Source organism: Phocoena sinus, chromosome 15 (assembly GCF_008692025.1).
Source record: "Phocoena sinus isolate mPhoSin1 chromosome 15, mPhoSin1.pri, whole genome shotgun sequence".
Lineage (NCBI taxonomy): Eukaryota > Metazoa > Chordata > Mammalia > Artiodactyla > Phocoenidae > Phocoena > Phocoena sinus.
Window position 1 is genome coordinate 24,294,282 of NC_045777.1, and position 16,221 is coordinate 24,310,502.

The following is a 16,221-nucleotide window of genomic DNA, read 5'->3' on the forward strand; positions in this document are numbered from 1 at the left end:
ATTTTTTATATCTCTGTGGTATCAGTTGTTATTTCTCCTCTTTCATTTCTTATTTTGTTTATTCAACATTTTTTAAAATCATGAAATTAAACAAAAAAGCTCTAAATACCCAGCTTATCTTGAAAAATCAGGTCATTTGGTTTTCCTGGCTCACTTTCCTTCCTGGCAGCAATTGGCTAGAGTGGAGTTATGACTGCCCCCTTTAGATAAGGTGGGGTTCTTACTTCTGTCACTCTCTGTTGTATTGTTTTCCTGGCTGTGAAGATGAGTGTTTATTGCCATGCATGTGCTATAGTTTTTCTTATAATAGAAGAATATGACTCTATGTCTGTGTGTCTATCAAAAGTGAAAAGACTGTGTTTCAGCCTTTAGCCTATGGACAGCAGAAAACAGCGCTATACTATTGATCCCAAATCCAAGTGGGCATAATGAGTCACGTGGACAGAGGCAGAAGGAAGTCTTAACAGAAAAACTCTTTGGGAGTTTTTCATGCCACATGAGATTTGTTGGAGGAGTCAGAGTTCTGAGCTTTAAAACCAAGGAAATACCCCTGCAGTGTTCACACATGCACTCAGTGTATTAAGTCACCCCTTACATATGTGCAGTATTTCCCACTCTAACTCCTAAAGGCTTCAAGCTGAAAAAAACCTTACTCTCACAAACACCCTTCCTTAATTTTGTCTTAAATTGATGCTGAGGATGGCAATTTAGGAATTATTTTGAAAATTTTAATTGGATTTACATTAATTACCTGACATTTCTACTTTTAGAAATTTATGAACCTTCTCACACACAAAATAGCTAGAATGTATATTCTAGGATGTTCACGGAAACATCAAGGTGTAATGGAGGAAACAAAGGAAACCACCTTGATGTTCATAATAGAAAGCTAGATTCAATAAATTATGGTATATACAAAGAATGGAATACTATACCACCATTAAAAAGAATGAGAGAGACCTTCAAGATGGTGGAGGAGTAAGACGTGCAGATCACCTGCCTCCCCACAAATACATCAGAAATACATCTACATGTGGAACAACTCCCACAAAACACCTACTGAACACTGGCAGAAGACCTCAGACTTCCCAAAAGATATATATTTTTTTTCCCTTTTTCTCTTTTTGTGAGTGTGTATGCTTCTTTGTATGATTTTGTCTGTATAGCTTTGCTTTTACCATTTGTCCTAGGGTTCTGTCTGTCTGTTTTTGTTTTTCATTTTTTTTTCTTAGTATAGTTTTTAGCACTTGTTATCATTGGTGGATTTGTTTTCTGATTTAGTTGCTCTCTTCTTTCTTCCATTTTTTTCTTTTCTTGAAATTTTTTTATTTTTAATATATTTTTTTATTTTAATAACTTTGTTTCATTTTATTTTATTTTATTTTATTTTCTCTTTCTTTTTTCTCCCTTTTCTTCTGAGCCATGTGGCTGACAGGGTCTTGGTGCTCCGACCAGGTGTCAGGCCTGTGCCTCTGAGGTGGGAGAGCCAAGTTCAGGACATTGGTCCACCAGAGACCTCCTGGCTCCACGTAATATCAAACGGCGAAAGCTCTCCCAGAGTTCTCCATCTCAATGCTAAGACCCAGCTCCACTCAATGACCAGCAAGCTACAGTGCTGGACACCCTATGCCAAACAACTAGCAAGACAGGAACACAACCCCACCCATTAGCAGAGAGGCTGCCTAAAATCATAGTAAGGTCACAGACACCCCAAAACACACCACCGGACGTGGTCCTGACCATCAGAAAGACAAGATCAAGCCTCATCCACCAGAACACAGGCACCAGTCCCCTCCACCAGGAAGCCTACACAACCCATTGAACCAACCTTAGCCACTGGGAGCAGACACCAAAAACAACGGCAACTATGAACCTGCAGCCTGTGAAAAGGAGACCCCAAACACAGTAAATTAAGCAAAATGAGAAGAAACACACAGAAGATGAAGGAGCAATGTAAAAACCCACCAGACTAAACAAATGAAGAGGAAATAGGCAGTCTACCTGAAAAAGAATCCAGAGTAATGATAGTAAAGATCCAAAATCTTGGAAATAGAATGGAGAAAATACAATAAACGTTTAACAAGGACCTAGAAGAACTAAAGAGCAAACAAACAATGATGAACAACACAATAAATGAAATTAAAAATTCTCTAGAAGGAGTCAATGCTAGAATAACTGAGGCAGAAGAATGGATAAGTGACCTGGAAGATAAAATAGTGGAAAGGGATTTCCCTGGTGGTGCAGTGGTTGGGAATCCACCTGCCAATGCGGGGGACACGGGTTCAAGCCATGGTCTGGGAGGATCCCACATGCTGCGGAGCAGCTGGGCCCATGCGCCACTACTACTGAGCCCGTGCACCACAAAAGAGAGTAGCCCCTGCTCGCCACAACTGGAGAGAGCCTGCGCAAAGCAATGAAGCCCCAACACAGCCAAAAATAAATAAATTTATTTTTTTTAAAAAATAGTGGAGGGCTTCCCTGGTGGCGCAGTGGTTGAGAGTCTGCCTGCCAATGCAGGGGACACGGGTTCAAGCCCTGGTCTGGGAAGAGCCCACGTGCCACGGAGCAGCTGGGCCCGTGAGCTACAGATACTGAGCTCTGCGCGTCTGGAGCCTGTGAGGCCCGCGACGGTGAGAGGCCCGCGCACCGCGATGAGGAGTGGCCCCCGCTTGCCACAACTAGAGAAAGCCCTCGCACAGAAACGAGGACCCAACACAGCCAAAAATAAATAAATGAATAAATAAATTTATAAAAAAAAAAAAATAGTGGAAATAACTACGACAGAGCAGAATAAAGAAAAAAGAATGAAAAGAATTGAGGACAGTCTCAGAGACCTCTGGGACAACATTAAACACACTAACATTCGAATTATAGGGGTCACAGAAGAAGAAGAGAAAAAGAAAGGGACTGAGAAAATATTTGAACAGATTATAGTTGAAAACTTCCCTAATATGGGAAAGGAAATAGTCAAGTCTGGGAAGCCCAGAGAGTCCCACACAGGATAAATCCAAGGAGAAACATGCCAAGAAACATATTAATGAAGCTATCAAAAATTAAATACAAAGAAAAAATATTAAAAGCAGCAAGGGAAAAACAACAAATAACATACAAGGGAATCTCCATAAGGTTAACAGCTGATCTTTCAGCAGAAACTCTGCAAGCCAGAAGGGAGTGGCAGGACATATTTAAAGTAATGAAAGGGAAAAACCTACAACTAAGATTACTCTACCCAGCGAGGATCTCATTCAGATTCAGTGAAGAAATTAAAACTTTACAGACAAGCAAAAGCTAAGAGAATTCAGCACCACCAAACCAGCTTCACAACAAATTCTAAAGGAACTTCTCTAGGAAACATAAGAGAAGGAAAAGACCTACAATAACAAACCCAAAACAATTAAGAAAATGGTAATAGGAACATACATATCAATAATTACCTTAAATGTAAATGGATTAAATGCTCCAACCAAAAGACACAGACTGGCTGAATGGATACAAAAACAAGACCCATATATATACTGTCTACAAGAGACCCACTTCAGACCTAGGGACACATACAGACTGAAAGTGAGGGGATGGAAAAAGATATTCCATGCAAATGGAAATCAAAAGAAAGCTGCAGTAGTGATTCTCATATCAGACAAAATAGACTTTAAAATAAAGATGATTACAAGAGACAAAGAAGGACACTACATAATGATCAAGGGGTCAATCCAAGAAGAAAACATAACAATTATAAATATTTATGCACCCAACATAGGAGCACCTCAATACATAAGGCAAATGCTAACAGCCATAAAAGGGGAAATCAACAGTACCACAATCATAATAGGGGACTTTAACACCCCACTTTCAACAATGGACAGATCATCCAAAATGAAAATAAATAAGGAAACACAAGCTTTAAGTGATACATTAAACAGGATGGACTTAATTGATATTTATAGGACATTCCATCCAAAAACAACAGAATACACTTTCTTCTCAAGTGCTCATGGGAAATCCTCCAGGATAGATCATATCTTGGGTCACAAATCAAGCCTTGGTAAATTTAAGAAAATTGAAATCATATCAAGTATCTTTTCCGACCACAGCACTATGAGACTAGATATCAATTACAGGAAAAAAATCTGTAAAAAATACAAAAACATGGAGGCTAAACAACACACTACTAAATAACCAAGAGATCACTGAAGAAATAAAAAAATACCTAGAAACGAATGACAATGAAAGCATGACGACCCAAAACCTATGGAATGAAGCAAAAGCAGTTCTAAGAGGGAAGTTTATAGCAATACAATCCTACCTCAAGGAATAAGAAACATCTCAAGTAAACAACCTAACCTTACACCTAAAGCAATTAGAGAAAGAAGAACAAAAAGCCCCCAAAGTTAGCAGAAGGAAAGAAATCATAAAGATCAGATCAGAAATAAATGAAATAGAAACAAAGAAAACAATAGCAAAGGTCAATAAAACTAAAAGCTGGTTCTTTGAGAAGATAAACAAAATTGATAAGCCATTAGCCAGACTCATCAAGAAAAAAAGGGAGAAGACTCAAATCAATAGAATTAGAAATGAAAAAGGAGAAGTAACAACTGACACTGCAGAAATACAAAGGACCATGAGAGATTACTACAAGCAACTATATGCCAATAAAATGGACAACCACGAAGAAATGGACAAATTCTAAGAAAAACACAACCTTCTGAGACTGAACCAGGAAGAAATAGAAAATATAAACAGACCAATCACAAGCACTGAAATTGAGACAGTGATTAAAAATCTTCCAAAAAACAAAAGCCCAGGACCAGATGGCTTCACAGGCAAATTCTATCAAACATTTAGAGAAGATCTAACACCTATTCTTCTCAAACTCTTCCAAAATATAGCAGAAGGAGGAACACTCCCAAACTCATTCTACGATGTCACCATCACCCTGATACCAAAACCAGACAAAGATACTACAAAAAAAGAAAATTACAGACCAATATCTCTGATGAATATAGATGCAAAAATCCTAAACAAAATACTAGCAAACAGAATCCAAAAATACATTAAAAGGATCATACACCATGATCAAATGAGATTTATCCCAGGGATGCAAGGATTCTTCAATATATGCAAATCAATCAATGTGATACACCATATTAATGAATTGAAGAATAAAAACCATATGATCATCTCAACAGATACAGAAAAAGCTTTTGGCAAAATTCAACACTATTTATTGTAAAAAAAACTCTCCAGAAAGTGGGCATAGAGGGAACCTACTCAATATAATGAAGGCCATATATGACAAACCCACAGCAAACATCATTCTCAATGGTGAAAAACTGAAAACATTTCCTCTAAGATCAGGAACAACAGAAGGATGCCCACTCTCAACACTATTATTCAACATGGTTTTGGAAGTCCTAGCCACAGCAATCAGAGAAGAAAAAGAAATAAAAGAAATCCAAATCAGAAAAGAAGATGTAAAGATGTCACTGTTTGCAGATGACATGCTACTATGCATAGAGAATCCTAAAGACTCTACCAGAAAACTGCTAGAGCTAATCAATGAATTTGGTAAAGTAGCAGGATACAAAATTAATGCACAGAAATCTCTTGCATTCCTATACACTAATGATGAAAAATCTGAAAAAGAAATTAAGGAAACACTCCCATTTACCATTGCAACAAAAAGAATAAAATACCTAGGAATAAACCTACCTAAGAAGACAAAAGACCTCTATGCAGAAAATTATAAGACACTGATGAAAGAAATTAAAGGTGATACAAACAGATGGAGAGATATACCATGTTCTTGGATTGGAAGAATCAACATTGTGGAAATGACTATACTACCTAAAGCAATCTACTGATTCAGTGCAATCCCTGTCAAACTACCAATGGCATTTTTCACAGAAGTAGAACAAAAAATTTCACAATTTGTATGGAAACACAAAAGACCCTGAATAACCAAAGCAATTTTGAGAAAGAAAAATGGAGCTGGAGGAATCAGGCTCCCGGACTTCAGACTACTACAAAGCTACAGTAATCAAGACAGTATGGTACTGGCACAAAAACAGAAATATAGATCAATGGAAGAGGATAGAAAGGCCGGAGATAAACCCACACACATATGGTCACCATATTTTTGATAAAATGTACAAAATGAATATACAGTGGAGAAAAGACAGCCTCTTCAATAAGTGGTGCTGGGAAAACTGGACAGCTACATGTAAAAGAATGAAATTAGAACACTTCCTAACACCACACATAAAAATAAACTCAAAATGGATTGAAGACCTAAATATAAGGCCAGACAGTATAAAACTCTCAGAGGAAAACATAGGCAGAACACTCTATGACATAAATCACAGCAAGATCCTTTTTGACCCACCTCCTAGAGAAATGGAAATAAAAACAAAAATAAACAAATGGGACCTAATGAAAATTAAAAGCTTTTGCACTGCAAAGGAGAACATAAATAAGATGAAAAGACAAACCTCAGAATGGGAGAAAATATTTGCAAATGAAGCAACTGACAAAGGATAAATTTCCAAGATTTACAAGCAGCTCATACAGCTCAATATCAAAAAAACAAACAACCCAATCCAAAAATGGGCAGAAGACCTAAATAGACATTTCTCCAAAGAAGATATACAGATTGCCATCAAACACATGAAAGGATGCTCAACATCACTAACCATTAGAGAAATGCAAATCAAAACTACAATGAGGTATCACCTTGCACCTGTCAGAATGGCCATCATCAAAAAATCTACAAGCAATAAATGCTGGACAGGGTGTGGAGAAAAGGGAACCCGCTTGCACTGTTGGTGGGAATGTAAATTGCTACAGCCACTATGGAGAACAGTATGGAGGTTCCTTAAAAAACTAAAAATAGAGCTACCATATGACCCAGAAATCCCACTACTGGGCATATACCCTGAGCAAACCATAATTCAAAAAGCAACCTAAGTGTCCATCGACAGATGAATGGATAAAGAAGATGTGGCACATATATACAATGGAATATTACTCGGCCATAAAAAGAAATGAAATTGAGTTATTTGTAGTGAGGTGGATGGACCTAGAGTCTGTCATACAGAGTGAAGTAAGTCAAAAAGAGAAAAACAAATAGTGTATGCTAACACATATATATGGAATCTAAAAAAAAAAAAAAAGGTTCTGAAGAACCTAGGGGCAGGACAGGAATAAAGACACAGACGTAGAGAATGGACTTGAGGACACAGGGAGTGGGAAGGGTAAGCTGGGACGAAGTGAGAGAGTGGCATGGACATATATACACTACCAAATGTAAAATAGATAGCTAGTGGGAAGCAGCCGCATATCACAGGGAGATCAGCTTGGTGCTTTGTGTCCACGTAGAGGGATGGGACAGGGAGGGTGGGAGGGAGATGCAAGAAGGAGGAGATATGGGGATATATGTATATGTATAGCTGATTCACGTTGTTATAAAGCAGAAACTAACACACCATTGTAAAGCAATTATACTCCAATAAAGATGTAAAAAAATAAAGTAAAAAGAATGAGAGTGCTCTATTTGAATGTATTCAGAAATGTCTCTGAAATATTTATAAAGCTAAGGACAGAACAATGTATGTATTATATGCTTGTGTGTGTGTAAAAAGAGAAAATATGTATGTATACGTATACATTAGTCTAGAAGGATATGTGAGACACTAGTATACCATTTGCCTCTGGGGAGGAGAACTGGGTCATTGGGGCTAGGGTGGGAGTGAGATGTACTTTTCACTATGCATCCTTGTATCTTTTTTGATTTTATATCATGTGTTTGTATTATCTATTCAAAATAATAATTTTTTAAAAAATAAATATATAAATGCCAAGTTCTAACACCCTTAACTCATACTATTATAATGACAAGCATATTAACTCAGAGGTTAGACTCAGGAATGCTTCATAATATAAGCACAAAGTCATAATATAAGTCACAAAGTCATCTTACCTTCTGTTACCCAAGTTCTAGTTCATTTGTTGTTGGAAATCTCAGAATGCATTATCCCCTTCTAAAAATAGTATTCTAGATAGTATTTGGGTTTCCTGGCTCTGCCAAAGTCCAGAGAACTCAGAATGCAGCTGAACTCCAGGCCTGGCAACCTGGGTCACCATCTCCAATACTGGGGGGAAACCAATCCTGGCTCCTTCTCTGGAGACCAGAGTCCACTTCTGCTGCAGCCCTACCTGCAGGACTTTCCCTCTCCCCCAACCAGAAGGCAAGGGGACTGGGCTTGGATATGAACTGGCTAAGAGTATGTGTGAGTGTGTGTGTGTGCGTGTGCGTGTGTGTGTATTGTGGTTGTTGTTTAGTAACATTCATGGTTCAAATCCCAGTGTCACCTATTAGCTTTATATAATTTTGGACCCGTTACTTAACCTCTCTGAGACTTAGTTACCTTACCTATTTATTAGGTACAGATAATAATAGTATCTTTCTCATAGGGTTAAATGATGAATCCACGTAAAGTATTTAAAACAGTGCTGAGCACACAGTCAGTGCTCAATAATTTTTTGGTTTATTTGTCTTCTAGACTTTGTAATATTTTATCTCTTTACATTAAAAAGAAAAAAAAAGATCAGAAGCAAAATGGCCAAAAACAAAGTCTGCAAGTTCTCTTTATACCCATTCCTCGTCCTGTTCTCCGCCCTCCCTTCCCAGAGGTAACCACTATTCTGTAGTTTGTGTGTCCTCAATAAATGTAGGGCACCCTTTCCATGGGGTTATGTTTGCAGGAAGACAACCCATTCACAGGTGTTCTACCCGTGCGCACTCTTTCCTCAATCAGGTGGTGAGCTATGCCCCATTCACACTCTTCCCCTCACTGGTCCCGAGTGCCTTGCTGGAGCAGGCCTATGCTGTACAAATGGACTTCAACCTGCTGGTGGATGCTGTCAGCCAGAACGCTGCCTTTCTGGAGCAAACTCTCTCCAGGTACAGGGCAGTGGGGCTTCGGGGGCTGTGAGGTGCTAGAACCAAGAGATTGGAAGACTGGGGAGTCATGAGCTATTACTCAGGCAGGTGACTTGGTGGGGTGGGGGACAGGTACTCCCCAGGAGAAACAAACATTTGTAGAATAGAAGTTAGGAGACTGGCTTCTAACCCTGGCTCTACCACTTATTTATATGGCCTCAAGCAAGTTCCTCTCTTTCTCTGGGCCTCAATTTCTTCATCTGTAAAATGGGAGGTTGGCCTAAATCTAAGGTCCCTTCCAACACTGACATTCTGTGATTCTCTGACCCTTGACCCCCCTGCTTTGAAGACTGAAATTTCCATTTGTAATTAGGGAGAGTCAACCTAGTTTGAGAGAAAACAGAGGGCAGGAGGGGTTATGGGTTTAAAGTCAGATTTCCTACTTCTCTTAAGCAGTGACCCTTTCTTGTCACTTCAGGCCTCTTATCTCTGGGTGGGACGGGGTGCAGACTGGGCCACACCCAGTTCACGAGGATACAGAACCCCTGAAATGACTCACTCTATCCCCCCCCTCTCTGATCTTTTGATCTTTTTTCCCCTTGAGGCCCTGGAGCAAGGGAAATTTCTTTATTTTAGAATTAAGTTAGAATTAAATATATATATATGTGTGTGTGTGTGTGTGTATATATATATATGATTGCATGTCTCATTAATTTTTCAAAATCTTTTTTTAAAAAAATATTTATTTATTTGGCTGCACTGGGTCTTCGTTGCGGCATGCGGGATCCAGTTCCCCAACCAGGGATCGAACCCGGGCCCCCTGCATTGGGAGCTCGGAGTCTCAACCGCTGGCCCACCAGCGAAGTCCCCACAAAATCTTTTAAAAATGTGCACATTGGTGTGAGGGTGAAAACGAGAAGGGTTCATAATGGTAAGAAGTTTGGAAACCTTGACTTGGAGCTAAAAACCCACTGAGTCCTGAATGTACAAACCTTTCCACCACCTTTTCTTCAGATCTTTCTCGGGATGGGCCCAGCTTTTGTACCTGTGATTCTAGATTGTGGGAAATATGAGCAGCCTGATATATGACCTTTATCCTAAAGCTGCATTTATGTGTGAGACCTTCCCTGCAGCCCATCTCTGCAACCCCTGTCTTCCCTATTACCCTCTCCTCTGAAATACATACAAACCCTAGCTTGTAAGGGTGAAAAGGCCCAGGGTCACATGAGCTAGAATAGCAGCCTAGGAGAGTCCCAGCTTAGGGACTCTCCTCTTCACCAAGGGCTGCGGAACCCCATGAGAGCTGGCTGGAGAGAGAGGAACTTCAGGGCAGGCCTGAGCTACATGGGCTCAGTGGGGTCCCTGTAACAAGGTGAGCCTGAGAGTTAGGCTTGAGCAGGCATGCAGAGACCACCCTGAATCTTGAGAGGCAACAAGTTAGTTACCTGTGGGTGTTTCTTCCTAAGGCTCCAGAAAACCATACTGGCTGGGTCCTACCTCATGCCACATGTCACAGTAGCACACTGGGCCATGATGATGAGCTAGCAGAGACATGGTCCCCATCCTCATGTGGTTTACAGTCAAATAGGAGAGACAATACTAGTCATCACACAAATAAAATGGAAAATTACAACTGCAATCAGTACTATAAAGGAGAGGTCCACAGTGCTATGAGAGTGTACACCAGGGGGATCTGACCCAGGTAGGGAAGGCTTCCTTGAGGAAATCACATCATATAAGGACTGGTTGAAGAAAACAATTAGGATATTTAGCTTGAGTCAGAAAAACCTTTTGGGGCACAGGGCATAACTGCTGTCTTCTAATCTCTGAGTGCTGCCATGGAAGAGGTGGAAAAGACTTGTCCTGGGAGGTCCCAGAACATAGGGGAAGCTATGGAGAACTAGAAAGCTTACCAACTACACAATGGTCATATCGTATGCCAGTTTTGAATTCTTCTTGGGAGCACACACTATGTTCAATTCTGTACATGTAATATCTCATTTACTCTTCACTACAACTCTCTGTTATAAATATAATTATATTCCTCTTCATTTTACAGATGACCAAACTGAAGCATAGAGGTGATATGATTGAGGTTGCCCAATAGTGAGTGGTAGAGCTGGGATTTGAACCCAAGTCATCTGGCTCTAAAGCTGGGTTCTAAACCACTGTTCTCTACAGGGTTGGTGTGGGTGTTCAATTTTGAGCCAGTAGACCCAGAGAGGATTCAGGAGACAATGGAAATCCTTGACCTTTAATGTTTGATGTAGCCTAGAAAATACTCTTTCCTCTTTCAGCACCATCAAAAGGGACAACTTTACTGCTCATCTCTTTGACATCCACAAGCAAGTCCTGAAAGAGGGCATTGCCCAGGTAACCATTCCCCATTTCACCCCAGTCTGGGACCTGCCCCTCCCATCTTGTTCTCTTTTTTTTTTTTTTAACCAGAAGAATTTGGCCTAGTCCCTGAGCTCATGGGAATCTGCCTCTCATTGGTCCCCACTGGGTTTATACATTAGTGGCCAATCCTGGAATGTCCCAAAGAATGATTCCACTGGGTTTGGGAGTGTTAGCTGGCACCTTTGCATAGAGTTCATGGTACCTGTCTGCTCTGTGGCTAGGCCCTCAGAGTCAGCCCCTGGGCAAATGTCCTCAGCCTTCAGTTTTCCCCACAGACGGTGTTCCTGGGCCTGAATCGCTCAGACTACATGTTCCAGCGCAACGCAGATGGCTCTGCAGCCCTGAAACAGATTGAAATCAACACCATCTCCGCCAGCTTTGGGGGCCTAGCCTCCCGGACCCCTGCTGTGCATCGGTGGGTCCCTTGGGCAATCCTGGGCACACTAGTGAGGTGTCAGTCTGATGAGCTGACTGTGGGATCTCCAATGCTGACTGTGCCTTCCTGGGCCTTGGGTCATGTGTTTCCACCTCGTAGCACAGTTTCCACTTGTAATTAAGTCTCGGTGTGTCATAAAAAGAAGGAACCTCAGGGTTCATCTGGTCCTGCCCCTTCATTGTACAAGTTAGTATTCCAGGCAGAAGGAACAGTATCTCTGAGGGTCCTGAGGTAAGAAAGAGGCCTGAAATGAGGTCAGAATCCAAGGCAGAGAGGGAACAGGGGCTTCCCTTCTGAGCGCTGGACCCTAGCAACATCCACTTCTAGTCAGTAGTGATGCTCCAGGTTGCTGTGATTCCAGATGGTCTGTAGCTGGATTCCAGACAGTACCTGGGGCTCAGGTAAAGGGGTTTCAGTTCATTGGGAGGCTTGTGTGGAGTGGAAACACAGGGTCTCAGGGCTCCTCTGGGCATGTACACGAGGGGCCAGGCTTAGGGCAGCCCAACACATTCCAGCCTGAGGTGGATCCTACAAGAGCATGATGGTAGGATGCTTTTTAGTGCTCAGCTGACTCTCAAAGTGATGTTCCTATAATTGTCTATGAGTCACAGGCAGAAGGGTCTTCCGGGTCCATCCAGTTACTAAGTAGGCATCTCTCTTTCAACAGACATGTTCTCAATGTCCTGGGTAAGACCAAAGAAGCTGCCAAGATCCTCTCCAATAATCCCAGCAAGGGATTGGCCATGGGGATTGCCAAAGCCTGGGAACTCTACGGCTCAGCCAAGTAAGGGGAAGAAAAAGTGTCAGCAGAATCCTGCTTTAGATTCAGCATTCATGGATGCAGCAACTTCTTTGCCTGACATCATTAGGAAATCATGAGGGAATTTTTCTTGAGATAGAAGCTTACTCTTTGAAGTACCAAAATTATTTTAATGGAGTTTTGGGCTTCCTTCTTAAATAAGAGATGCTGATAATAATTTAATCTTTTCTCATTGGCTACAGGTGATGGTTATGACAGTCAGTGATTGCATCTTGATGTAATGCAGGGGTGCTACCTGGAGTGAGAGAGGCATGTGAAGTTGTTTGCCTGCACTAATGGCCCCAGTTATTAGGCTTTATGCTCTTATTCTGTTTTTCATAGTTTTTCTGTCTGTTTTCCTACTAACAGCTCTTCTTACTGCTGTCACTTTGCTTGAATTTAGAATCTCCACTGCCATCCTTATACCTCCTTTTTGATTTGTAGTTTGGGAAAGCAAATGATCTGTTATATTTGTGTCTAATGAGTGTGAGGGCCTTTTTGATGAGTAAATGCATAAACTTTGATTTAGGGATTTTATAGTATCTGTTCAGAGGCATTTTTTTGCTTCCTTCCTATTTCTCAACCATGTTCCAGATGTGTAAAGATGCTAGATGTTCCAGATATGACTTCTGGATAAGTGAGCGGCCACTGTACTAACAGTTATTGCTATGTTAATATAGCATTAATAGTTTACCCTTAATGAGCATCTACTAGTGCCACACTTTGTGCTAAGCTCTTCACATACAGGATCTCATTGAATCCTAAATTCAAACACTCTGAGGTAGATATTATTCATCTCCCCCATTTTAAAGATGAGGAAACTGAGATTCAGAGAGGTGAAGTGCATTGTTCAAGGTCAAGTAGTGAGTTGGTGGTAGAGCCCAGAGTCCATCTCCCTCTAGAACCTGCATTCTTAATCACTTTATTGCCTCCAAGAGAGCCTCTCTGGGCTTATTAAGCCTCACTAAGACTCAAGAAACCTCAGACTCTGAGCATTTGGAAGTCATCAGACAAATATTTTTTCAAGTAGAACTCTTGGCTAGGTTGTATTTTAAGAGTGAAGCCAGGAGATGGGTCAGCTAGGGAACCTGCTGATAGACGAATGCTGCAGAGGGTTTCTCTAGCCAGGCTGTGAATAACATGGAGAGAAAAGACTTGTGTGCTCAGAATTAGGCACTGGTAGGTAGGAGCTATGGGGTCCCTGAGCCAGGAGTGGATTCCCTCATTTTGAGAGTCAAATAGGCACTTCTGCTGACCCAAATATGACCTTTGCTAAAGTCTGTTCTTTTCCCTGAACATCAGTTTCCAAACTTGTAAAATGGGAGTAATAATAATACCTAAAAGGGTGGTAGTAAGAATTAAATGAAATCATAGATTTGAAAAATGCTTTTAAAAATTCAGTGAGGGTCTTTATATGGTACTCTCAATAATAACGATAATGATAGTAATAATTACTACCATTTAAAGAGTTTTGTTTTACAGAAGACCAAACGGAGGGCTCAGAGAGGTTGAATAACTTGCCCAAAGTCACACAGCTAGTAAGTTTAGAATTCACGTTTATCTGCCCCTAAAGCCTGTGTTCTCTCTACTACACTGTTCTTCTGAAAGGAATGGTCCCATAGTATAGACTGAAAAACTGAGGTGCGAGCATTTGTAGAACAGATGAATTTTCATCAATTATCTCATATATTTTAAAAGAATTTTAAAAAATTAAGCCAGGAAAATGATTTCAATTTAGACATTTATTCAAACTCTTTCAAAATATAGTGTCTGTGGTTAGAAAGAGTAGGGATAAGAAAAGGGGATTCTTGATATAAAAGGTTGGGAACTATGATTTATTTAACACCCTTATCTTATACATGGGGAAATCAGGGCCCAAGGAAAGGAACTGACTTACCCAAGGGTATACCATAGATCACTGGCAAAGCCAGCACTGGGACTCTGGCGTCCTCATTCCCAGTCAGCATGCTGCTGCTACTTCACCTCCCTTAGCTGATAACTTTCCTAGACCTGCTGTCAAGAGACTGCTCAGAATTAAAGGCAGGAGGAGGTAGAATATGCTTTCCGAGTCTGAGTCCGATTATTTGGCAGGAGGCTTCATTAACCAGAGCATGCAGTTCCACTTTAACCTACAGCCTCTCCTCCACCTTTTCTTGGAGGTGGGCCAGCCTGGGCCAAGTGCCACCTCCCACTCATGAGCAGAGCAGATCAGGCTACAAAGTAAAGAGCAAGGTCATTGGCCCTCGGGACTCTCTCAGGGCAAGATGGCTTGTGAGATCTCAGGCAGGCCAGGAGAAGGGGCATACTAGGACCTGTGTTTTAGTTAAGTGGAAAGGAGTCAGGCAGAGTGTAGTCCAAGAGGTTCAGCTGAGGGAGGGAGAAGCAAAGATAGACAAGAGGCCAAGTATGGGAGGTCAGGAATCCACACTTAAAATCCTAAGCCAAGTCTGCCCACCCAAGAGCTCAGCAAGAAGCCTTGGGCACAGAGCAATACAGCTACAGCAAAAATGGAGTTTGGTACTGCTGAGCAGTGACACTAAGAGAGTCTGGTGGGAGACACCTGGACCTGTTCTTGATAACTGAAAACAGCTTGGTCGGTAGCCAAACAGACAATTCTTTGACATTAGCATTTCCCTGAGTCCTCGAGCTCTTGCTCCTTTAAGAAACATGTGGATAAGCAGAAAGGAAGAGGCCAGGTAAGCCCCAGTGATCCCATTAATACGGTGGGACCAAACGTGGCCCTGTGTACCTCACAGAAATGTTGGGAGGCCCCAGGAGATAATGCCTTATTCATAGTTTTCTCTATAGTGTTTCTGTTGGATTCCATTGAGGATTCCATTGAGCTATTCTTTTTTTTTTCTTTTTGAAAGAATCACACACTCTTTTATTATATGATTCACAATCTAGCAATAGGGTCATTATCCCCTAACTCCCAGCATTGTTCTTTTACAAAATATTCTTCAGTACTCTCACATCTTTATTCTTCCAGAAGAACTTGGAATCATTATGTTAAATTCTAAGAAAAAGTCCTCTTGGGTTTTTGAGATGGTTTTAAATCTAAATTTTAATTTGCACAGAAGATTGACATCATTACAATATTTCATCTACCTACTGGAGAAGGGGCAGAGACATGTCCATTTTTTCAAGTTTTCTATATTCAGGAAATAATGTGTTGTAGCCTCAGGTGTCTATCCTGAGGCAGTCCTGAGTAGAGAGAATATCTACTCTTTCAGGGAAGCCGTGTTCTCATTCTCACTTCTGAGGGGGTGGGATGAAGGGAAGACAAGATTTGTAGCCACCTTGGGCCACCTGTGCTCTTTCCCCAGTGCTCGGGTGCTACTGATTGCCCAAGAGAAGGAAAGGAATATATTTGACCAGCGTGCCATAGAGAATGAGCTACTGGCCAGGTAAGTAAAGGAGGGGAGACCTCCAGATGTAGCCCCAGGACTGGGGAGAGCCACTCAGAACAGAGCATCCACTCTGAGCCTTGCCCATCTTTCCCAGGAATATCCATGTAATCCGGCGAAAGTTTGAAGATGTCTCTGAAAAGGGGTCTCTAGACCAGGACCGAAGACTGTTTATGTAAGTGTCCAGGGAGCATTCCCCAAGGATCCAATAGAGGGCTGATTTAGGAAACTCATCCTGCTG

At 41.2% G+C, this 16,221-nt stretch overlaps 1 protein-coding gene across 3 annotated transcripts in view; it reads left to right on the forward strand.

Annotated features, from left to right (window-relative positions):
* GSS (glutathione synthetase) overlaps positions 1 to 16,221 on the forward strand; it is a 33,535-nt gene that overhangs the window by 9,263 nt on the left and 8,051 nt on the right. For all 3 annotated transcript variants that reach the window (XM_032607092.1, XM_032607094.1, XM_032607093.1), the window contains exons 3-8: positions 8,814 to 8,959; positions 11,236 to 11,311; positions 11,614 to 11,753; positions 12,442 to 12,558; positions 15,900 to 15,980; positions 16,078 to 16,155. In XM_032607092.1, coding sequence (XP_032462983.1) covers positions 8,814 to 8,959; positions 11,236 to 11,311; positions 11,614 to 11,753; positions 12,442 to 12,558; positions 15,900 to 15,980; positions 16,078 to 16,155 — 638 coding nt within the window. The remainder of the gene's footprint in view (positions 1 to 8,813; positions 8,960 to 11,235; positions 11,312 to 11,613; positions 11,754 to 12,441; positions 12,559 to 15,899; positions 15,981 to 16,077; positions 16,156 to 16,221) is intronic.